This window comes from Lagopus muta, chromosome 3 (genome assembly GCF_023343835.1).
Source record: "Lagopus muta isolate bLagMut1 chromosome 3, bLagMut1 primary, whole genome shotgun sequence".
Classification (NCBI taxonomy): domain Eukaryota; kingdom Metazoa; phylum Chordata; class Aves; order Galliformes; family Phasianidae; genus Lagopus; species Lagopus muta.
The window spans coordinates 83,956,196-83,979,064 of NC_064435.1; the positions used below are offsets into that span (position 1 = coordinate 83,956,196).

The window sequence follows — 22,869 nt, forward strand, 5'->3', positions numbered from 1 at the left end:
CTCAGCCCTTTGAGCTTCAAGTAAGGCATTCATTTTTTTCTTTTCTTTCTTTTTATGAGGTTTAAGCAAAACAAAAGACAATCAATTCCTGTGAGGTTTGTTGCCATAATGTACTTTAACTTTTAACGTGCTTACGTTGTCCGTGCTGGTAGTTAAATACCATTTACATTGAAATGTGAAAGGACTCCGTTCATCCTAATATCTGTGCTTGGACATACAACCGTTGGTTGCCTTTCATAGACAAATGGTTCAGCTGTTTGCTTGGTGTTCTACTTTGCTGGTTCTTATGATATTATCTGCCTTTATGCTTTTCTAGTGGTGGTCCTTGTCTTACGCTGATATCTGCAGAGGTTGGAAGCTTCTACTGGTCAAACACCTGTCTGTATGACTTCTTTATGCCCTTTCCTTGCTCTCCATAAGCACTTATTGTGGCTGCAGCCATGCTGTTACCAGCTAGGCTGGCCAGCCAGCCTCTTGTCCTGGGACAAGACTTCCTCCCTTTGCACCTACTGTCTCCAAGACCCCCATGGTGAAGATCAGCTCAAGGGGAAAACTGGCTCAGGATGTGGAGAAAGATCAGAGGAACAGGACTTGATGGAACGCTTCCTCTCTCTGTGGGTCCATGCTGCTGTTTAGTTCCCTGTTTTGTTCCCTGCTGGCTCTCAGACACATGATCTGATTTTTGGGTGGTTCTTTGTAGAGTCAGGAGTTGGACTCAATGATCCTCAAAGAATCATTAAAGTTGGAAAAGACCTAAGATCATCTAGTCCAACTGCCAACCCTTCCCTACCATGCCCTTTAACCGTGTCTCTTAGCGACACATCTACACATTTCTTGAATACCTCCAGGGACTGTGGCTCCACCAATTCCTTGGGCAGCCTGTGCCAGTCAACCACTCATTAAGAAGCAGCTCTTCCTAATATCCAACCTGAACCTCTCCTAGTACAACTTGAGGCTATTACCTCTCATCCTATCACTAGTTACTTGGGAGAACATGCTGACATCTCACTCTAACTTCCCTTCAGGTCATTGTAGAGAGTGATAAGGTCTTCCTGGAGTCTCCTCCAGACTGAACAATCTCAGTTCCCTCAGCTGTTTCTGTAAGACTTTGGATTACTTAGGATCCTGTCCAACTCAGGATATTCTATATTCTATGTAGAATATTCTACGGCTTTGCATGTGTGGTTCCTTTCCTTCCTAACTGGGATCCCACAGGGTGATGGCAGGGCTGTCGTGATCACAAAAGGGTTTTTGTGGAGAGAATTTAAATACATCAGGCTGGAGGAGCCCACAACTATTTCACTGTGGAAAAGGGGAAGGACAAGAGGCTGTGACTCCTCTGTTAGAGACTTTGAAGGGGGCTAGGTTAGAAAAAGGCACAGCAAAGGTTCCCAAAGCTAACCTAAGCTGTTTTTAATTTGTAATCGTTTAAGTGGGAAGTAAACACAGCCAATTGAAGCAGCAGCACTGTGCTGTTTTTTGTTTGTTTGTTTGTTTGTTTTTTTGTGAGACACGGCATCACAACTGCAGGCTGGAAATTGATTTGCTTCCCCTACTGTAGAAAGTGCAGGAATTCCTTTATGATGTATTTGGCTCCTTTTGAGGTTTACTTCGAACGCTTCCTTCACCTTTTGTGAATATTTAGCACACTTTTATTTTTTTGCTTCAGATAAAGTATTTGTATATGGTAACTTTGTGCATGTTTACACTCCAGGAACCTATCTTGTCTAAGTTGCTGAGCTCCAGTTTATTCCAAAATCCGTTTATCATAGAATGGCTTAGGTTGGGTGAGACCTTACACATCATCTAGTTCCATCCCTCTGCCATCCAACTTGGCCTCGAGCACTTGAAGTGATGGGGAATCCACAACCTCTCCAGGCAGCTGTGCCAGTGCTTCGCCTCCCTCTTAGTGAAGAGTTCCTTCCTAATAACTAATCTGTATTTCCCCTTTTATAGTTTAAAACCTTTCCTCCTTGTCCTATCAGTATCAGACTGTAAGGAGTTGGTCTTTCTCCTCCTTATAAGCTCCCTTCAAGTATTGGCAGGCCCCAGTAAGATCTCCTCGGCACCTTCTCTTTTCTGAGCTAAACAAGTCCCACTTCCTCAGCCTGTCTTCATAGGAGGAAGTGCTCAAGGTGTCAGTCTAGCAGAGCCCTAACCTTTTGAAGACCCTGAATGTTTCCATCCAGTGCTTTATAAGGTGTTTTTATGCCAGCAGTACAAATCACGAATATTTTCTTTTTCACGTGAGAAAGACGTTGGCCTTATTGTTCTGATGGTGTTCTATGACAGGGCAAATAAACTTACTGTGTTAAAACTTAAATAGCAATACATTAATGAGTGTCTGGTACAAATAACCGATAGGTATAATCAAATAGGTTTTAAGCTAAAGCCTGTAATTCAGTCTCTTGTTTCATTTTCTTCTTTTCTTTTTTCTTAGAAAAAAGAAGATCCCAGGAAGTACTGTACTTATTGTGCTTTCTTATTGTTCAGGAATCCATTTGAAGCAGCAAAGTAGTTCTTATGGAATCCATTCTTGACTTCTGTTGTGACAGGGGTTTCCTTTGCAGCTGTTCTTGAAGGTGCTTTCTGGTATGTCTACAAAAGCAAAATTTCGAGTAGCTAGTTGCATTTGTTTAAAGCAATAAAAGCTGAATGCTATTTCTGGTTAACTGTAAAATAGAGATGCCTAGTGTTTGTTGATGTGGATATACACTTGCTTCACACTTTAAGGGAACAGCATTAGTTTTGCTGCTGCACATGATATAACCTGACTGGTATTACCTGTAATACTTCTTGGTGTCGAGAAGGATTTTAAGCCTTTCTCACTGGATGCTGTATGTATGCAGGCAGGCTGGAACAGTCCTTGCTGAAAACGTGTATATTCACATATAGATGTGAGTGTGAATTTATTTTAAGTACTGACCCTTGTTCTACCTGTTTGACATATGGTTTGCAACAAGAGCAATGTGCAAAAATTTTGTTTTCCCCCTCTCCTTATCCTTCTCAAAAGGGGAAAGAGAGAGAGAGGCTGCTTACCTTAATGTAAAAGTTAACGAAGAGGATGACCAGTGTGGCCATGTAGGAAGACTGGAACATGAGGCAGCCAAAGGGAAACCCACACGGCTTCACAGCTGCGCTGAGCGTGTGCACAATGGTGAGCAGGAACTGGATCTGGAGTAAAAAGATCGTGCCTGAATGTTTACTAAGGAAGGACTGACACCAGCTAAATCGTGTGTAATAACCTTACCTAGTTCTGCTCTTTGAAACTTGGAGTGGTTCCTTTCTGAACACGTGAATGTATGGTGAGGGTTAGGTTAAAATGATGCTCTTACGACTTAAAAAAAAAAAAAATAAAAAGATAATGGAGCTGGATGTTTCCAGGAGTTTTTAGGTCAAATGGTTGGCAAAATGAGAGCTCTTTTAATAGGGATTGTTATGTTTTTAGGCTGTGTCATGCAAGCACAGTGTTGTCTCTGGGCAGAAACCTGAGAAAACACTGGAGACTTGAGGCAATAGCTTTACAAGTCTGAACAGAAAAAAGGAAATCCAAGGTGCAAGAAGGTTAGACAGACTGGTGTTAGTCAGGGACAGGGAAAAACAAAGTAAAAATGGCAGAGAAGGGGGGGCTGTCAATGTTTAGGGCTGTGAACCACAGCTTCTATCTTGTCCAAGAGCTGTTTATGTCATCCTCTATTTTATAGTTGTATTGTAGTTACATATCTTGTTAGAAGGAATCTCATTCTCACTTGAATGAGACACCAATAATAATAAAAAAAAAAGTGACAATTTTTGAGCATCATTCCAGTTACTAAATTTTACTGGGCTGTACTAATGAATTAACCTTCATAATAGCTTTGTTATAATTTAATGCTACAAGTGTCAGTATTTGCTTGCCGTTCCTTTTGCTCCCTCTAGCATTTCTGAAGAATTTCTGTCAATTACAAGTGAAATTAATGTAGACACATACCAGCTGTGCCTGGGTGAGGTATTTCTTCCACCACAGATACTTTCGCATAGAAGGGATGACTGACAGTCCGTAATAGGAGTACATGAGCACATGGATAAAGCTATTCAAAGTGGGTCCAAAGAAACCTATAAAAATGCAATGCAGAAAGCATTTTATGATATAAGCTGCTAAAAAGCGACAAGATGTCATTACTGTACACAGGAGGTGTTGCTGAGTAATGTTCACTTTGTGCTGTGGGTGCATCTCAGCTTGCCATTCTGATGCAGCAGTGAGTGCTTTACCCTGTCTCTGAATGAAGCTTACCTGCTGTGACTTTATCTGAGCATTGCTCTTGCTTTATTCAGTGGCTAGTTTTCTTATTTTCTAAATTTTCTTATGAACTCTGCTAAGGCTGCAGGGAGCCTCCACTTGTACAAAGCTCTGGAAAAGTGGGCTATGAGACACTTGAAATAGTTATCTACCCTTTGGTAAATGGTCTGTGGCCCTTCTCCACCTCAGCAGGGGAGATGAAGCTTGTTGTGGTGTCTTAAAAGCTAAGTCACTTTGAATTGCAGACTCGTAGAATCATTAAGGTTGGAGAAGACTGCTGAGATCATCTAGTCCAACCATCAATCCATCGCCACCATATCTGCTAAACCACGTCCCCATGGGCCACATCCACGTGGTTCTTTAAACCTCCAGGAACCTCAGTGACTCCATCTCTTTCCTGGGCAGTGCCAGTGCCTTACCACTGTCTGAGGTCAGTGTTGTAAAATATGTTAGATCTAAGTGTAATGACTCTTAGAAGGCTGATGATTCTGCCACTTCAGTGCGAAGTGTAAGACAGTATGCACCAGATAGAGCTGCCCTGTTCAGAATTCAGGTAGTAGTTTTGAACCTTTGTGTATCATTCATTACCTGTCTAAAAGTTGTTTGAAGAAATGTAAATGTGAGCAGTTGTGGCAGCTAAGTGGAGAATCTAAGGCGTAACATTTCATTTCTTTTTTGCACTGAACTTTTAACCTTGCTCTTAATTTCACTGAGATCTGCACATATTCAGCAATTCTGAATGACAACCTGTGAACTCTATGCTGTGCTGTAACACAGGGAAGCACTGGCTTTGCACAGTGCTGTGATTCCCCTTCAGCTGCTGGTGGTGCATCCCTCAGGTGATGGACAGAACAGAGACTTACTTTGCCCACAAGGTATCCAGTTCAGAACACACCACCAAATGTTAAACATCGTGGCATGGTGATACACGTGGAGGAAGGTGATCTGGCTGCTTTTCTTCCTCAGTACAAAGAAGATAGTGTCTGCAAATTCAATTACTTTAGAAAAATAATACCACCATAGCACCTTGGCTACCTGTAAAAGCAAAAACAAAGCATCAGGAGATCAATATCTGTCCAAAAAAGGGCTTAAAAACTGCTGTACTTCATCATTAGGTGCACTACTCTTCCAAAGGCATCAAAGTCACGTTGAAGGAGGAGCACAACCTCTGGCTTGAGTTTTATTTCTCTTTGAAGAATGAGGCAGTTTATAGAGAACTGATCACTCTTAAATGTGATTATCTAATATAAATTTACAGTTAACAATTCTGAATATTCTTACAGTTTAAAAACATATTTCAATGATGGACCTTCTAATCATTCTGTTTGTTTGTTTTAATCAAAGATCTTTCAAGGATGTTTCTGTTTACACTTTCTTGATGATGGGAAAAGGCATTTAACTGACACTTTCCTTGCCAAAACACAGATTTTGAAGGCTGAAGAAAATCATGGGTTATCTAGTCTCTCCCCCTCAAGCTCTGATGTTATCTGGAAAGCAATAGGGCTGAACACACAGACTTGCTGTGATGCAGAAATAAGGTTTGAAATTAGAGATGAGCCAAGGCAGCAAAAAGGGATCTGAAGTTTTCTAGAGTTTAGAGTTTGGCTTGAATGTATTTCCATCTACAGCTCAACATTGCAGGTGACTGATTTTTCTCCTAGGTTTTAAAATGATCCATATACTCTCAATAGTCAGGACAAATTTTACGTAAAACATTTGTCTATATGTATATATATGTATACACACATAGAATCATACACATACGTGCATATGTGTGTATGTGTATACGTGTATGTCCTGATGCATGGCTTGTAAAAATGCTCCCTGCCATGCTTTCTATAGTGAGGATGCATCTGCACCGAATCAGGAAGTAAGCATCTGTTTGCAGCAGGACTGCTGCTGAGGCTGAGTGCTGTCTGTCCTCACCCGGATGTCAGCCTCCCCAGCGCTGTGGAGGTTCTGGCACTGCAAGTTGTAGCCTCCTTCCCACGTGGCGAGGATGAGCTGGAATGGAAAACACAGCAGTGATGTTTGGAAATAGACAAGGCAGTCCTCTCCTTCTCCTGTAGCTGTTCTGAAGCAAAACAACGTCATGAGAGTATTGTAAGTTCCCATGCATTCTGTAAACTGATGCTTGCAGACCAGACAACTTGCTAGTATCTTCTGTTTTACACTTGCAAAGGCTTCAAATTCTTTTGGAAATATGCACTGAAATAGTGCACCTTTTACATTTCTCTGGCTTTACAGCCTTCAAGGCATCCATGAATATCTCTTGTTACTTAGTGCAGTGATCCTTACTCTAAAGCTCACGACTGAGTATTTTACTGTTTCCTGAAGCAGTATGAACAGAGCTTGACAGACCTACTAGTGAGGAGACCCTTGCTGTCCTTGAGAAAAATCCTGGCTACCAACCAAGCAAACAAAAGGTAAATCCAAAGAAGTACAAAAGGAAAAATATTTCCTTATGCTATAAGCAAATCTCCGTATTGTATGTTGTTAAATGCAGGAAGAAGGGGAGAGAATATGTGGTGCTGAGTGGAGAAATGGACAGATGACCAATTTCAAGGAGGCTATCTACTATGTAGAAGGAAAGCAGCTCACCTAATGGAAGGTACAAAATGAGCCAGGTACGTATCTGGAAGAGAAGCTGGGAACTAGACAGGGGGCATTCAGTTACTAGGTCTCTGTTTCTCTGATATTAAGCATATTATTCTTACTGGCTCAGCTGTGTTCCTTTTCACATGGTGAATGCTCTTACAATTCTTTAAATGTGATGGTATTGTTTATAGAATCATAGAATGGCCTGGGTTGAGACGGACCTCAAAGATCACCTAGTTCCAACCCCCTGCTATGTACCAGCAGACCAGGCTGCCCAGAGCCACATCCAGCCTGGCCTTGAATGCCTCCAGGGATGGGGCATCCACAGCCTCCTTGGGCAACCTGTTCCAGTGTGACACACGGGAGGATTATATCTCCTATCTTGGACAGCTTTTGTATGCTACCTTGTACGATGTGATAAACCTCGTCATATGAAATTTTGCTCTTGATCTCCAGTAATGTTCTATGAAAACCTATTTGAAAAAGTAGGTGAGATCAAGTGCTGCTTGGTTAACAAACTGGCTAAAAGTTGTACCTAAATGCAGAGCTCAGGAAGGTCATTAGGAGAGACATGGAGAATTCAGAGAACGAAACCCGAGCTATGAGGATGATGTGTCCAGCAAGAACTGCAAATGAGAGCAGCAAAGTCAGCTCCTCAGTTCTCTCAACAAATACTCTGATTAGGGTAGAAGAATGCCTGGGAATGTAATTCTACCCAAGCTGCATTTGAACTTGTACAAAAAACTCAGTTACTTTTGTCCTGATGCTTCGCTGCTTTGCACAGCCTTGTCAGTGACCTTTTGCTGTCCACATTTTGCACTTTCTCCTATTTTTTTTCTTTTCCTCCAAATTATAAGAAAGCATACCTCATTTCTTCTGACTGCTTTTATTGTTCTTTTCTTCTTGCTTCCCTAAGTTTACAATGGTCTTTTTGTCCTAACAAAAGCGTTACTTCAAAGGAGGCCATCAACTCAAGTACCAGTCCTTGTTTCTCTGCTAAATTTAGGGTTGCCAACTTCTTGACAACTTGTGAAGGATGTGTTTCTCTTTTTAGGCATTATAATAATGAAATAAATACAATTTTATTTCAGTTTGCCTTCTGTTATCCCGGCATCATACTGAGATGTCATCCCAGTTGCAATGTGTAGGGCTGAAAATGGTGGCCCTAATTATGCTAGCATTAAGCTTTTGACCTTTCTCTGCTCTCAGAGAATACAGAGAATGCAATTCTTGAACTCCTGGAAATCCTCCCATCATCTTGGTACTTATGATCTGCTTTCAGGTCATAAATCTAACTCAGAAACTTCAGACTTGCTGTGCACTGAACTTTCAGCTCCTGGAAAAATGAAAAATAGAGGTAATCATGATGCTTTTTTCTAATCTTGCAAGGTATAAGAATTTTATTCTGGTCTCTCTAAAAGCTTGGTGCACTGGGCTCATAGTACTTGTGCAATTCTGCTTTATTCCTTCAGCACCCAGCAGACAGCTCTGACTTTTGCTCTGGATTGACAGGTGTCACATGCAAGACCTGCTTACTCACACAGATAGGTTACTTGCTTACAATCCTCGCTCACCTCCTATGGATTTGTAGTAAGTCTGTGGATCTACCTGAGGATAAAGGCACTCGAGACATCACGCCACTCATATGCTAATGACACATCTCTAGATCTTTTTAATCTGACCTAGATGGTCCCAGAGCCCTGGTTTTCTCAGTGCCCAACTGACCAAGGACGGGTGGAAGCATGACAACTAGCTGAGATTTAATTTAAATAGGACAGTAGTGATAGTGCTGGGGAAAGCAAGCTAGGACACTGATAGAGATTGTCTTTTCCTCTTAATGATAAAGAGTAACATCGTGGGAGTGGTTTCTCCATTCAGACATCAGCGTTTGTCTGCCTTGTTTCCAGGCATAGTTCAGCAACAAAATTGTGAAGATTTCAACCTGCAGGTCTATGGAGTGTGGTCTGAGAGTTGACTTGCCCATGAATTAATTTTAAAATACATAAAGACTAGACTGCTTTTAACATTAAGCTGGTTTCCTCTTCACAGTTGGCACCTTTGCAGTATTAAGCATAGATTTGTGTAGAGGAAAGGCATGTTCTTGATTCAGTGAAACTGTTAAAAGTTTTGATTTTTATTAAGATGACAGTAGTTGTTTCATGCATGGTACACCTTGAGAGCTCAAGGGATTGGTTGGACTCGCAGTTAATGGAGCTAAAATTGGCCCTGAGATACCTCATGCCCTTGGTGTGATGCAGAAAGCTTCTGGATCAGAAGTGGAAATCTGTCTTTGAAGATTTAAAAACATTTTGTTAAGAGCTTTTGCTACAATCTCTGACTTCCTGCCTTGAGGTTGCATGATTTGGCTGCAGTTAAAGGACTGTGAAACTAGGTTAGGCACAGTGAAGAGCTGAAGAATTGCAGCACAGCTATCCCCATCAGTTGGTTTATCGTGTTTCTTATTAAAGCTAGCATATTGGACAGCCTGCATTTGGGATGTACTCCTAACACAGACAAGATCTTTTTCTTTTGAACATCTAAGAAGTACCCACTCCATTTTGGAGCTATCACAAGAAAAGATGTGTGGCATCTTGTAAACAAAACCAAGAAGAGAAGTAGAACAATTTGTTATTCATCTTTATAACAGAGCACATTATTTTGTGGTTTATCTCTGTTACAGAGGTCAGAGTTGGAGATGAAGTGGGAGGATGGAGGAATAAGGCCATTGTTATAGATCTCTCTAATTAAGAATTAATCCTGAATCATACTCACTGGAGAGATCAGCTGTGTTTACATAAACTACTGTGGAGAAGGCTCTAAATATAGGCAACTCCTGTCTTAAAGAGCTTACCTTCCATTTAAGACAGAGGGAGTAGGAGCCAGAGACAGGCTTTGGAAATGAGGTGTTTTGAAATGTGGAGACTCTATACCCTTACTCACTACTGAAGATTTCTGTCCTCCTGTTCAGTGAAGCACTGGAACAGGTTGCCCTTAGAGGTGGTGGATGCCCCGTCCCTAAAGTCATTCCAGGTCAGGCTGGATGGAGCTCTGAACAGTGCGATGTAGCTGTAGGTATCCCTGATCACTGCAGGGGAGTTGGATCAGATGGTCTTTACAGGTCCCTTCCAGCTCAAACAATTCTATGATTTGCCTGTTTCCCTTCAGAAGGGACGTTCAAGCTCTTCAGGCAGGTCTGCAAGTCTCAACATCCACTGTGCTCCTTCACAGTAAAAGCTGTGAATAGGAACCAGGCAAACAGGCTATGAAACAAGTTATTCTATACAGAGACACTATTATGAAAGAATGGCTTCTGCAATGTACAGCCAGCCTGGCCGACAGTCCAGAGCTGTAATGTGATGCAAGTCAGCAGCCTCCAGCTACAGAGACCAGGTCTGAAGGGACTTGTCTGAGGACTCGTGCAAATTAGTGACCATCTGCAGTGAAGTTAGCCTTGGGAAGGGCAATGAGGCAACTGGAAGGGAGACGGCTTCCTATCCCCTCCCTGGAACTGTTCAAGGCCAGGCTGGATGGGGCTTTGAGCAACCTAGTCTAGAGGGAAGTATCCCTGCCTACAGCAGGGGGATGGAACTAGATGGTCTTAAAGGTCCCTTCCAACCCCAACCATTCTGTGATTCAATGCAGTTCCTACAAGGATATGAAGGTAGCAAAACACAAGTTCACTTAATTCACCTGCGACTTGCCAAATTTCTTATTCACTTGCTTGTGGCAGGCCGAATCAGCTTATAAGGGGTAGGGAGCAGTATTTCTCAGTACAATCAATCCTTTTTGTTGAGTTTTGCTACTAAAGACAGATATCTGTATAGATAGATAATCTGTTCAGAGTTGTAAACACTGAAGTGTTAATGTAAATTCTGGGGAAAAATCAGTATGAAGTCATCAGACCTTCCAGCAATAATTGGGCTTGTTTCTTCTTAGTTCTGGGCCTCATCCTGTGTCCTCAGATACCCAGAGTGACTCCAGAAGTCAGAGGTTTGACCAGGACCAGCTCACAAGGTCCCACTTCACCTCCAACTCTCTGTCTTCTTCACAAACGCACAAATCTGAATTGCTGTTTAGCTTTTTGACCTGGTCACTCACCTGGGGTTTAGCTCAAATTAATTTAAAACTTGAAACCTTTTTAGGGTTCTGTTTGGCCTCTGAGTGAAGCACAGTTTCCTGACCAGCTAAAAGAACAGTCTTGGTTTTCTCATGGAAACTGCTGTGTAGTTGAGAGCCCGTAAAGCAAGAAATGCTGAGAGAGCTGCACAGGCAAGAGTGTGTGGTGTCAGCTCACACCTCTACAGATCACACTGACACCAAGCAGAACCTTCAGCCCAGGTTTCTGATGCCCTGAGTCATTGTTTTTGCCAAGTCAAAAAATATTTTAGATTTTTTTGTCTTACAGTGTTTGTTTCATAGCTCCCTTCTGGTTCTGAAGGGATCCTGATTTCTGTGAGCAGTCCTTCCTGATAAACACTCAGGAAATAATCTATGAGACCACGTTCATCCTCCCAGTCCCCAGAGCACCCGCTCTTGGCTGAAGTGGCAGGTTTTTATCATCTGTCTGATGTTTAATGTTTCTATTATCTGGCCATGTGATGGAAGCTTTTTAGTCAGGACAGTAGAAAAATACCATTGAATTGCCAGTATGATAAATCAGTACCAACTCTCATGTACATCAGTATCCATTTAAATGTGGGCATTTGTTCAAAACAATAATTCCATCAACAGTCATGCAAATGAAAAACAATCCTTGAACGTACTTGTGTGCTGAACAATGAGGTGTGGGCCTGTTTTAGCTGAGCAACTGCTTAGATTCAAATCCAAACTTGTAAATGCTGCCCTGGCAGTGGTCAGTTGTCTCCAGGGATGGACTGGAGCTCAGAAAGGACAGCTGAAACTGGCTGAGAGCTAATCTGGGGAGGTACTCTGCAAGTCTGCCCAATTGCTATGTGCTTGATGTTAAATTTACTTTGCTGTTGATATCAAATTTCCTTGTAAAATTATGCTTCTAAGTTTTTCTTTTGCTAAAGAATGTATGTTTCTCACCTTTGTCAGCTGTGCTGCATTGAAGAACACTTACCTCAATGAGCATGTACAAGGAGAGCAGCGTAATCCCAAGGTTATATACAATGAGGTGAGCCCTAAGGGAGAAAGGCTGCCTATTCTTCATGAACTTGTTGCCCAGCCATATACACAGCAGGTACGCCACAGTGAGGAAAAAGGTGGGAAGGTAAGAATCCAAAAGGAGCCATCCTCTAACTCTGGAATCTGAAAAGAAATGCATGCAGGAAGCAATTAATGTTGTAGTGAAATACTGCTAAAATATGGCAGGTCATATTGTGAAAAGCCTGAGAGTGGATCTGCCACGCTCTGCTCACCTTAAGAGCCATCCACTGCTATTTCCTCCCCTATGTGGCATGCTAGTTCAGAGAATGTGGTGAAAGCCACACAAAAACATTCCATAGCAACCTAAGCTTGCTTTCACCTCCTCATTTTAGCAAGAATGAGAAAATGAAAAGAAGAAAATAATCCTGTCTGCCTTTTAATTAATGTGTTAACTTAATATTTAGTTACACCACACCTTAGCCTGTTAATGGATGGACAGCTTGAAGATAGTATTAAATATGAAGTATGCATGAAAGCTTGTCAATTCACACATTAACTTTGCATTTATGTCCATATGAAAGTAAAATGCTTTTGCTGGAAAACATTTCTACGAAGTTTTTTCCAAAAACATTGTATTTAAAAAAGAAATTGCAAATGATTACTTTGATGGTTGTCAAAGATACTTACTAATGTAAAAGCTTGCTTTCTCATGGTTTCTGTTCCATTTGCCTGATTCTGGAATGCAATATTAAGGTCAAATCCTGCTTGCCTTACTCACACAAGTAATCTCATTGACAGTAATCAGATAGTTCAGTGTGTATGAGCAAAGCCTAATCCTGCATGCCAATCTGCAGGGACTGCTCTGTTGCCCTATGAGCAGCTGGATATCATAAGACAATTTTTTTTTCTATTTATTTTTTTCAACATGGAGCAAACTTTAAAGTTAATTCATCACAACAGCATTCTTTGGGCACTTATCTAAGGAAATAACAAGGAGCATCGTGGTTTTTCAAAAAGGCTGTTCTAAATCTGTATGTGAAGAAGTAAGTTAGAGAGAAGCTATTGTGCAGTTCTTCCTGCTTTCAGAAACTGTTTAAAATTTAGTACATTTTATAAATACACTGACATTATATCAATTAAAAGGTGTTAGGTTAAAGGACAGGTGTTCACAATGCATGAAGAGATCTGTATTTTCAGCCTGTGTTTCAATCCAGTGCTCTCCTGGTTTTGCTTTTTCCTTCTGGGCTCCCAAAACAGCTCCTCTCCCCAGCAGAGGAGAGGTGCATGGCTAAACCAGACACAAAAGCACAACCATGTATTGCAAAGCACCACCCTTCCTGAAGAGTGGCCTTGCTTTGCTGTAGGTTATCAATGTAGAGAGCCTGTTTTTCTATTTTCAGGTCTCAATACCTATTTAAGGTCATCTTAATGTGACCAACTGTGAGAGTAAAATGCTTCCAACAATCCTTTCAAAAGTGACAAGAGGTTTGGGAAGCTCTGGAATGGATGTTTTTGAGGTAATTCTGCTCCCATGTGGCCTCTAAACAGGACACAGAAGTCAGAGGACTGGTGAAGATTGTATGTGTAAGAGATGATCTAGTGTATATTTTAGGAGTGAAAGGGTTTAACTTATTTAACTGGTTTCTCCTAAATGAAGATGAAAAAAGCAGTCATATCAGCAAGACTGCTCTCTAGAAAAGATCTCCCCATTGGAGGATACAACGTTTGGTTTACAAAGCTTGTTTGCCCAAAGGCCAACTGGTATCAGATAAGTAAGCAGCATGTTTGCTCAACAAGGAAAAGCAATTAGAAGAGACAAGAATACAAATTAAACAGTGCCAGATCTGTCCTAATATGCCCTCAGAAAGCTAGGTTTTCCTCTGCAGTGAGTGGCCACAACCATGTGGCCTGATCCATACAAAATCAAAACTGCTCGTGTTTGCTCAGGTCAGCGTGACAAGTTTATGATCTGTTTCATTTTCAGGTGTCTAGAGAAATTGTTAAAACCAGTTCCCTTACTGATAGTTTTCCTACTTGACCTTGGTACCTTGAAGGGTAAGATAGTTATCAGTAAAAAGCAGCCAGAGAATCCTAATCGTTTTGTTTCCGTGTCATTGAACCACAAAAGAGGGAGGTTTTTAAGTGGTGGGAAGGCAAAGGAAAGGGACTGTATTTATATTGACTGACAGTAGGATACTCTGTGTTCAAGGAATACAGTGTCAATGAGAGGAAGCATTATTTTTACACTGTTGAACCCATCCATTATCTGAATTTGAGACTACTGCAGTGAATAAAACCACAGTGTGAAAGTGCTGGATGACAACACGAGTAGGAGCAGGCGCACCCAAGCTGGCTGTTCTGTGAATAAGCTCATTCACAGCCACTGGCCACGATGTGCCAGGCTTTTGGGGCGAAATCTTGGCTCCTTTGAAATGAGTGGCAAGCCTCCCAGGCTCTTTAGACCTATCAGTCTTTTATCAGTGAGGCTGAGAAACGTTTTGATCGAGGTCACTGCATAGCTTTGGCCAGCTGTTGTATGAGTAGATTCTGATCTTTTCAGATGCTGAGGGTGGATGGTTCTGTAGCAATGCTTTACTAGTGTTTATATTCAGTTGAGTAGAGAAAGCGCTCACTACTTTATCCTCCTTTGTTAAAATATGTCTATTCTTTTGCTTCTTTGACAGATTAAAAAAAGCAGCCCATTAACTAGATTTGGGTCCTACAACTCAGTGTTGCTTTGTGTAATGCTAAATAATATCAGTAGAGCGTGAAGGCCCTGAAAAAAGTTTTTATTTTCCAAAGCAACATGTATTTTTTTTAATTCTTAATCATTTTATCTCCTGTATAGATAGTCCATCCAGGGTAACATGGACAAAAATCAATTTGTAAGACCATTTCTTATCAAGAGATGCAACTGATAAGTATGTATGCATCTTCTGTTCCCTGATCCAAAGGACTTGGTCTGTAAGGTCAAATGTAAATTTGATCTAAATCTGTGTGCAAAGTCCAGCTGGCAGTGAAAAGCACAAGCACAAAAGAGACCTTCATCTCAATCAAATTTGTATCTTTGACAGCACACCCCTTGTTCTAATTGTGCAGTACTGCAGTTTGTGTTAATCTGGTAACTACAACTGTGAGCAGAGATTGCCTCCAGGAACTCATGCCTGGTTTTGTCCCTGATTTGGCATCAAGTAATGATAACTATAGCCAGTGTTGTGATTCTCCTATTTCAAGAGTTGCTACCTAAAATATAGACCACATATATGGGACTGATTTGAAAAGAATAGAGCACTGATGTTTATTTGTAAGCTGTCTTGTTGCCGAATGAAGTGGGTATAGTATATGAAAACTCGTGCAGAGAAAGAAGGGGGATAACTTGTTGCTTTTAGACAACTGGGAAAACTCTCCCAAGAATTCATTAGGTTTTTGTTTGTGGGGCCATTCTATCCGATTTAAAACAGTTTGCGTATGACTGTGAATTATTTATGGGTGTAAACATTTTGGAGGAAGCTTTCTTACACCTGAAATGTATGATGCAGCATCATTATACAACCAGTTCCAAATAAGAGCATGGTGAAGAGGCATGGAGAAACAAACGCTATCTTCAGCATTTATGTCTGGAGAGGGATGGTGATGATGGTGATGTACTTGGCAAGTATTACAGATGGTACACAACTGAAGTGCTTTGTAAAAATCCAAAGAGATCTGTGTTGGACTCTGTGTTGGACTGACTACAGCTTGCCCCTTCAAAAAAATGTATTCTGAACCAGTGAGGAAAGAGAAGTGGTGGAGAACTCCACTCCCATTAAAAAAAAAACAACAGTACTTTTATACTAATAATCAGGTTTTGGTTTTTGATAATATTAAAATACATTGCTGTAGAGGCTGTTAATTAAGACAGATAGAATGAGTTTGTTTAATTACTTCTGCTGCAGTTCCCAAGCTGTTGTTTATTCACTAGAAAGCTTTCTTTCAAGCTTCGCATCTACAGCAGAAAGGATGGAAAACATTTTGTACTCAGCCAGACAGCAAAAAAAAAAAAAAAAAAAAGAATTTATTGGTTTTAAGAATGTCACAGTTTTCTTTCCCTTCTCCTCCTAAATCAGCAAGAACTGTTTCTGCAATTTAGAGAATACTACTGCAACAAAATGAGAACGTATCATCCATCCCCACCAGCAGCAATTTTGGCTTTAAGCACTGTTCCTGAAATTGGATGCCCTGAAAACCAGGCCTACCAGCAGCAGGATTGCCTCACAAGAGCCTTCCCTGATGGCTGGGTCTGCTGTCTAAACTCTTCTCTTGCTTTTTACTTTAGTTGCTTGGCCCTGTTCTAATCTTAATCCTGATTTTTGACATTTCCATCCTCACCCTGCAGTAGCCCTTCTCTTTCTTTCTGCAGTCCTACTTCATTATTTTTGTCCCTGGCTCTAACTGTTGTTACGGCTATTACCTGTGCTCTATTAGGACTGAAACTAGGCACCTCCAAGTTCTACTAAACAAGCACTATGGTAATTCAGGTTATTCTCAGCATCAAAAGATGCACCTGTTCTTTCACACCATCTATCAGGTTACTGAAATTGTGGATGTGATCCTTCAAAGTGCTAAAAGTGCTTTATTGCTGCTGTGCTGAGCATCCTTCTGAACTATGCTTTTGTTTGGTAGATGGGCCAAACGATGCCTAGATTACTGAGTGTCATTCCCTCAAGAACAGAACTTCCACTTTCAGAAAAATCAAACTTTTCATTTTTTAAATTTATACTGAGATGCAAAGCTGAAATCTTATTATACTTTCAGAAACAACGGACTCTAAAAATCAGTGATATGTGTAAGCTTGAAAAAAAATGTTTCATTTCTTTTTTCATCTGCAGTATGATGTGACTGGTTTTAATTTGTGTTACAGGTAGCACGTCAAACAAAGCAAGAAATGAGTTGGCTTTATATAAATGCAGAGCTTTGACAGAATTCCTACAACAGTGTTATTTTCCTGCCTAGGAATATTTCACGATTCTGCCTAGTTCATATTTTTCAATTACAAACTATTCAGAGAGAAAACATTGGCTGTTGAGTGTTTCTAACTATCAGAATATTTGAGTGGTAATCTGGATGGGCAAGGTTTCCCAAAAGGACTGTAGGTGGAGCAGCTTACCTCGAGGTCCAAACATATAGTCCACAAATGCATTTACTTCCCGGTCAAAAGCTTTCAGGTGCTCCTAAAAATAAATAAATACATAAAAAATAAAGATATAGGATAGAAAAATCTTATAGCTCACATGGACAATACAATTAAATAAGCAATTAACCTGGCAAAGAGCTCAGGTATTTCCAGGGTATGGTACATCATGTCTCCTGGAAAAAAAAACCAAACCTCTTTAGAGATGAAATGAGGGCAGACTGTTGTGTAGATGACAATAAAGGCCTCGCTGCTGGAAACCATGTTGGAAGTGAGGTTTACAAATGAACAACAATCATCACAGCATCCGTGATGGATGTTGTTTTCTCTCTTGTAAATATTCTTCTCTTTTATCTATCTATCTATCTATCTATCTATCTATCTATCTATTGCTTTTATTTTGCTTCCACAAATGAAATCACTGGCAACTCCTTTGGTAAGCTTCACAACACTGTATAGTTGTTCCCAGACTAGCAACAGTGCATGACCTGAATACACTGATGCTTTACTCGTAAAGAAGGAATGCTTTGTGTTGAGCAAACTGAGATTTCTCTAAATGAGGTACTGGGTTCCTGAAGAAAAGTTGGAGGACATTTCAGATCTCCAGTGATGAAGGTTAGGTTGTGGAGGGGAGGCAGGCAGTGGAAGCAGGAAGAGGAGGGCTATTTCACTGATTGTTTTTGGAAGTCACTAAAGATGTGTCACCTGAGCTGGCAGGGTTCAACATTTGTGGCTGTTGGTGACTGAGTAGGGAGCTAAGCTGTGATCACTGCAGTCTTTCCCTCAGTAGGCACAGAACAGGCTGCCCAGGGCAATGGTCTTGGCCCCAAGTGCCAAAGTTCAAGAAGACAATGCTCTCAGAAAAATGTGTTTTAATTTTGGAGCCAGGAGTTGGACTTAGAGGTCACTCAGTGGGTCTCTTCTAACTCTGGAATATCCTATAATACAGTATCTCCACAGTGGCTTAGGATGCAGCCACTGTTAGTAATCTGTCTCTTAAAGATCCACGTTTGCATGCTGGCGGGTCCAGGTGCTGGGTTCTGGTCTGGGCAGGAAGAAATCCTTGCACTCCCCTTGTGTTTCCTCCCTTCTCAGAATGTCCAAATATGTTTTAGTTCTCAGAATGCCCAAACTGAACAGCTTTTATGCAAATACATGAGTACAGCTAAGATCTTCCAGGGAGTGAGAAGGTTTTGTAGGATCCCAGGCTGAAATGCTTGGTTTCTGCAAGATGCTGCTGTGCTTACCTTAACTTAAAAAGAAATACCATCACCACCCAAAACAAAGGTCTATTGTTTTTCTCTCCAATTATTTCTGAAAAAACTAATTATTATTAATATATACATATATTTATTAAATCTACTTTAGGCCACTTCTAAATGGATATTAGAGACAAACCTCTTTAACCAATTCAGTGGAGGAATGAGATTTGTAGAATTATCATTAATAAGGAAGAGCAGAATGAAGGCCTACAAGATCACAGAATCATATAGAATCACAGAATGGCCTGGGTTGAAAAGGACCATAATGATCATCTAGTCTCAACCCCCTGCCACAGACAGGGTCACCAACCACCAGACCAGGCTGCCCAGAGCCACATCCAGCCTCAATCCATAACACTAGGACTGCTTTTTGCACAGCTTACTGATTCCACCGTTCTAGCTTCTGATATTTTTTTCCTCTTATGCCTGGCTAGGATGAAAAGACAGCATGCGGAAGAGCTGAAGCAGTTGAAAACTAAATCTACCTCCTTATGTGTGTGCTGAAATGACCCAGTGGGGACTTGGACCAGCTCTCAGCTTTGCTCCAGTCTACCCTCATTAGGACTGGATCGATGCAGTGTCTGGCTGGCTTTTCACAGGTAATTTGAAATGTTCATAGGAGGTCCATCAGAATAAATAAGTGTACTTCTTAAAAGTCTCCCAGCGTTTGCTTCCCCTTTAGTTCTCTCACAGCTTATTCTAGATTTTGGGAAGAAAAATGAAAAACACATTTGTTTGGCTGTCTTATGGATTTAAAAGCTGTTAAAGACAATACTTTTGTTTATATAGCACTACAGATTTGGGGGGAAAAAATGTAGATGGTTCTGTGTGAGTGGTCTGTCACCTTTCTGTTAGTTCCTATACAGAAGACCAGACTATATTTCAGGCCTTTAGAACATGTCCTTAACAGTGCCTCTAGACAGGTTAGATGAAAATGGCTTGCTTAAACATGATCTACTGTGTTTTTGAAGACAAACAAATAAAATTAATCTGCACAAAGCTACATGCTCAGAGGACATACTTCTCTCTGGCAATTCACTATAATAGCCTTTATCAATGAAGGAGTTTGAGCTGTAAGGCTAAAGATTAATATGTGTTCCATGATTTCCCTTCTGTTGTACAGGGCATCGCTCTGGGCGTTGGCAATGGTGGCAGCTTGACAGGATTTATGATAGATTAGTGGTAGACCTGTATACCTACACCTGAAAAAAGACATTAGGTTAGTTAAGCAAATCAAATCCGCCATGTGGAAAGATGGAGAGGGAAAATAAAGCCAGAGATGATCATGCAACACAGACATTCCTTATGAGTTTCAATATTTTTGCAACAGAAAAGGGACTAACTTTTTTGATCCTTTGAGAAAGACTTAAGTGCAAGAACAGGAATGGACAACAGGCTAGGGAATGCACCACAGGTCCTAAGGCCTCATAGCTGCAGCTGCAAAGCCTATGGAAGGAGAATTTGACCCCGGGCATGGGATCTTCACAACCAGGAAAACTCTGAAGTTTGATATTCTGAAATTAAAGGCTTCTTCATGTTCAGAGACAGCAGTACTGGTCTAACACTGGCAAGTAAGCTGGAATGATGAACTTCTATTCAAAGTGTTCTTAGAATACGTAAAATACTATTACAGACAATAACCCTGATTAAAATACAAATAATTATTGATTAATTACTAAGTATTATTAAGCATATGTAAGCATGCATAGGTCTGTGAGGCTCTTCTGATTAGGTGGATTCTAAATTGCTTTATGAAATGAATTTCCCACAGATGAGTAAGCTGCATTCAATCTTGCACTACCTGGAAACCTTTTGTATTAGTGGTTTCTTTTTTCAAGCAATAGCCTGGAATGGCATTTAGTATCTCAAGAAGTCCAGGATGATTTGTTGTTTGTTCTTACACAGCTGTGCAGAAATTAAAACACTCTTTACACAAAAAAGATCTCATTCCAGGCTTCAAGCAGAAACCAGGAGTAGGTGCCAGCTTCTGGAAGTGAACGTGATACTTGATGCAACCATGATAGAAAAAAATATACGTTAACTGTATGATGATTTCTTTCCTCTTATTGAGGTGGCATCTTTTCCTTAATTCCCTAGAGATTTCTGCTCCACAGCAGTACTGGAATTAATCTGAGTTTATCAGCATGTTAAAGAAACTTATTTTAGGCACCCACACGTATTTGAATGCAGAGTTATTAAAGAAGTAGTGGCTGCAATAGGGGCTGAAATGAAGAAATATATAGACTAAGATAAATCTCAGGACTGCGGTGTAACTGCTTGTAAAATTAATTGCTTATCTTTTTATTGACTGGGGAATTTAAAATTAATCTGGAACAAGGGTGTGCATTGGGAGACATTTCTTTTTCAGAAGTTTGTTTCAGACCACTTTGGGGTTTTTTGTCGTCTTTATCTTTTATGATTTCTGTGTTTTATCTGTAGAGGAAAGCGGTGGAGATAGATAAAGCTGACTGCAGAAAGGTGAGCCAGAGGCTGCAATGGGGCAAGGGGGAGTTAGGTGAAACTGGGAGACAGGACATCCAGAAGCTGATAGTAAAATGTTGCTTTATGCAATTTACAATTAATGTATGGAGCTGCTGGGTAATTTCATTGGAAGAAAGACCTAAGAGCTTTTCTTAGATCTTTTTTAGCATTTCAGATTAATGATTTCAAGAATCAGAAACTGGATTCTGTACTTGATATGGGAATTTCTGTGCTGCACATTCCTGGATATTCATTCAACTCTGATGACTGACTAAGGTTAAGGGATAGCCTACACTACAAAGTCTTAATCAGCCCAATGATTGCCACAGCTCCTAGAAGAAGCACAGCCCTCTCAAATAAAGGTTGCTACCCAAAGGACTTTTTTTTGCCTGTGCAGGATACATATATGTGGGATGATTTGGTAGCACAGCAGTCTTCCTGTTTGATTCCTTCCTAACAAATGGCTTTGCAAAGCCAGCAACATTTTCTAACTGGACTTGTCCTAAGAAAGAATGTAACTCAGTGTGACAGCAGTGACCCACTGATGATACAGTTCTTATTTTACAGCTACAAGAAAAGAGAAATCTGTGTCTTTGTTTTGGAAACGCAAGTAGGATTTGTAAAAGGTATCAGCAAAGGCCGTGTTTTGTTTGAAAGCAATTTATCTGAATTTCACTATTTTTCAACCAGGTTGTATTTTATTCCTATTGTTTTCTCACACTTTGCAATATACGCTCCGTTCTGCTGCTAAAATTTGCATGTGTATGTGCAATCATCTGGGCCATTTTTCAGTTGCTATTATGAAATTCAGCACTTTGTGTGACTAGGAGGACAGCATCCTTGCAGCCAAGGGTTATTCCTACAAATATTTGGAATAGAGGTTGGCATCCTATGTGACACTGATAGCTTGCAGGCCTGCTGGTTATCTGACTGAATAAGTTGGTGGCAGAGCTGAGCCATCACATAGGCTGCTTTCTACATTTTCTCCTGAGGATGTAGAGAACAGCTGCATGAAGAGTGATTACAGCCAAAAGTGCTGAGCACTTTCTCCTGTGCTGATTTAGTCACCATAGAGAAAGCTGAGTTGCTAAAGGTATTATTGAGGGTGAAAAGATAAGAAAGAGGACACAGCAAAGGAAGACTCACGAATACTGCCTTGGTAGCTGCTTGGCTTACACTGCCTAATGGGACCACTGTGTATTCAGTGGCTTCCTCAATAAGCAGAAGAGCTAATGATTCATTGTATGAAAAATGAATGGAAGAACGCAAGGCTTGTTAAGCAGTTAAAGCTAAATGTAGCCTCAAGTTTTATCTTCAGCAGGTATGGCAATGGGGCTCCCCAGGTGGCTAGAATTTGAATAATAGATATTTTTTCTGAAATATTTTGTCTAGCTTCTCCTCTGATACCAGCATTTAAAAATTAGGATGCTTGTGTCTAATGGTTCTCTCATATTGTTGCTGTTTGGAGACATTCACTACTTGGTTTAGCAGTGCCTTCAGGAAAGGGGGAGGCTGCCAGTAGAACCTGTAGCAAGCAGAACACTGGGTCTGCCTGAGTTTCCAGGAGCTTGCTAAAAGGTGCTGCTCACACAGCAAGCTGAATTTTTTCCTTGCTTCCTTGTCTTTCAGTTCTGCATTCTCCCTGCATCTTTTGAGGGAGAGTTAAATCTTCAAAGGGGTGAGTGGTGCAGTCTGCTCGCAAATCTACCTTACTTCAAATTATCTTCACTAGGCCTGAGCTTGTAGAAAAAAAAACTTAACATGAACAGGAATCTCACTGTAAGACCCCTAACAAGGATTCACCAAATCTAATCCTCGTTGTATGGGTTGAAGACTGCAGTATTTGTGTGCGCTGGTGCTTGGAAATAAGGACGAGAGGATGTGGCCCTGTAGTGCAAATTCCTGCACAGCGTGCCTGTGCTCTGCAGCCAAACTGCAAAGACTGGGGCAGGAGATCTGCTGTGCAGGGA

At 40.8% G+C, this 22,869-nt stretch overlaps 1 protein-coding gene across 1 annotated transcript in view; it reads right to left on the reverse strand.

Annotated features, from left to right (window-relative positions):
* Positions 1 to 14: 14 nt before the first annotated feature.
* The window catches only part of ELOVL2 (ELOVL fatty acid elongase 2), a 37,371-nt gene continuing 14,516 nt past the window's right edge, over positions 15 to 22,869 (reverse strand). Inside the window, exons 2-8 of the mRNA XM_048940670.1 lie at positions 17,133 to 17,196; positions 11,961 to 12,148; positions 6,206 to 6,283; positions 5,143 to 5,314; positions 3,971 to 4,095; positions 3,040 to 3,174; positions 15 to 2,598 (exon numbers count right to left, since the gene is read on the reverse strand). Of these exons, the coding sequence (XP_048796627.1) occupies positions 2,470 to 2,598; positions 3,040 to 3,174; positions 3,971 to 4,095; positions 5,143 to 5,314; positions 6,206 to 6,283; positions 11,961 to 12,148; positions 17,133 to 17,196 (891 nt within the window). The 3' untranslated portion in view covers positions 15 to 2,469. The remainder of the gene's footprint in view (positions 2,599 to 3,039; positions 3,175 to 3,970; positions 4,096 to 5,142; positions 5,315 to 6,205; positions 6,284 to 11,960; positions 12,149 to 17,132; positions 17,197 to 22,869) is intronic.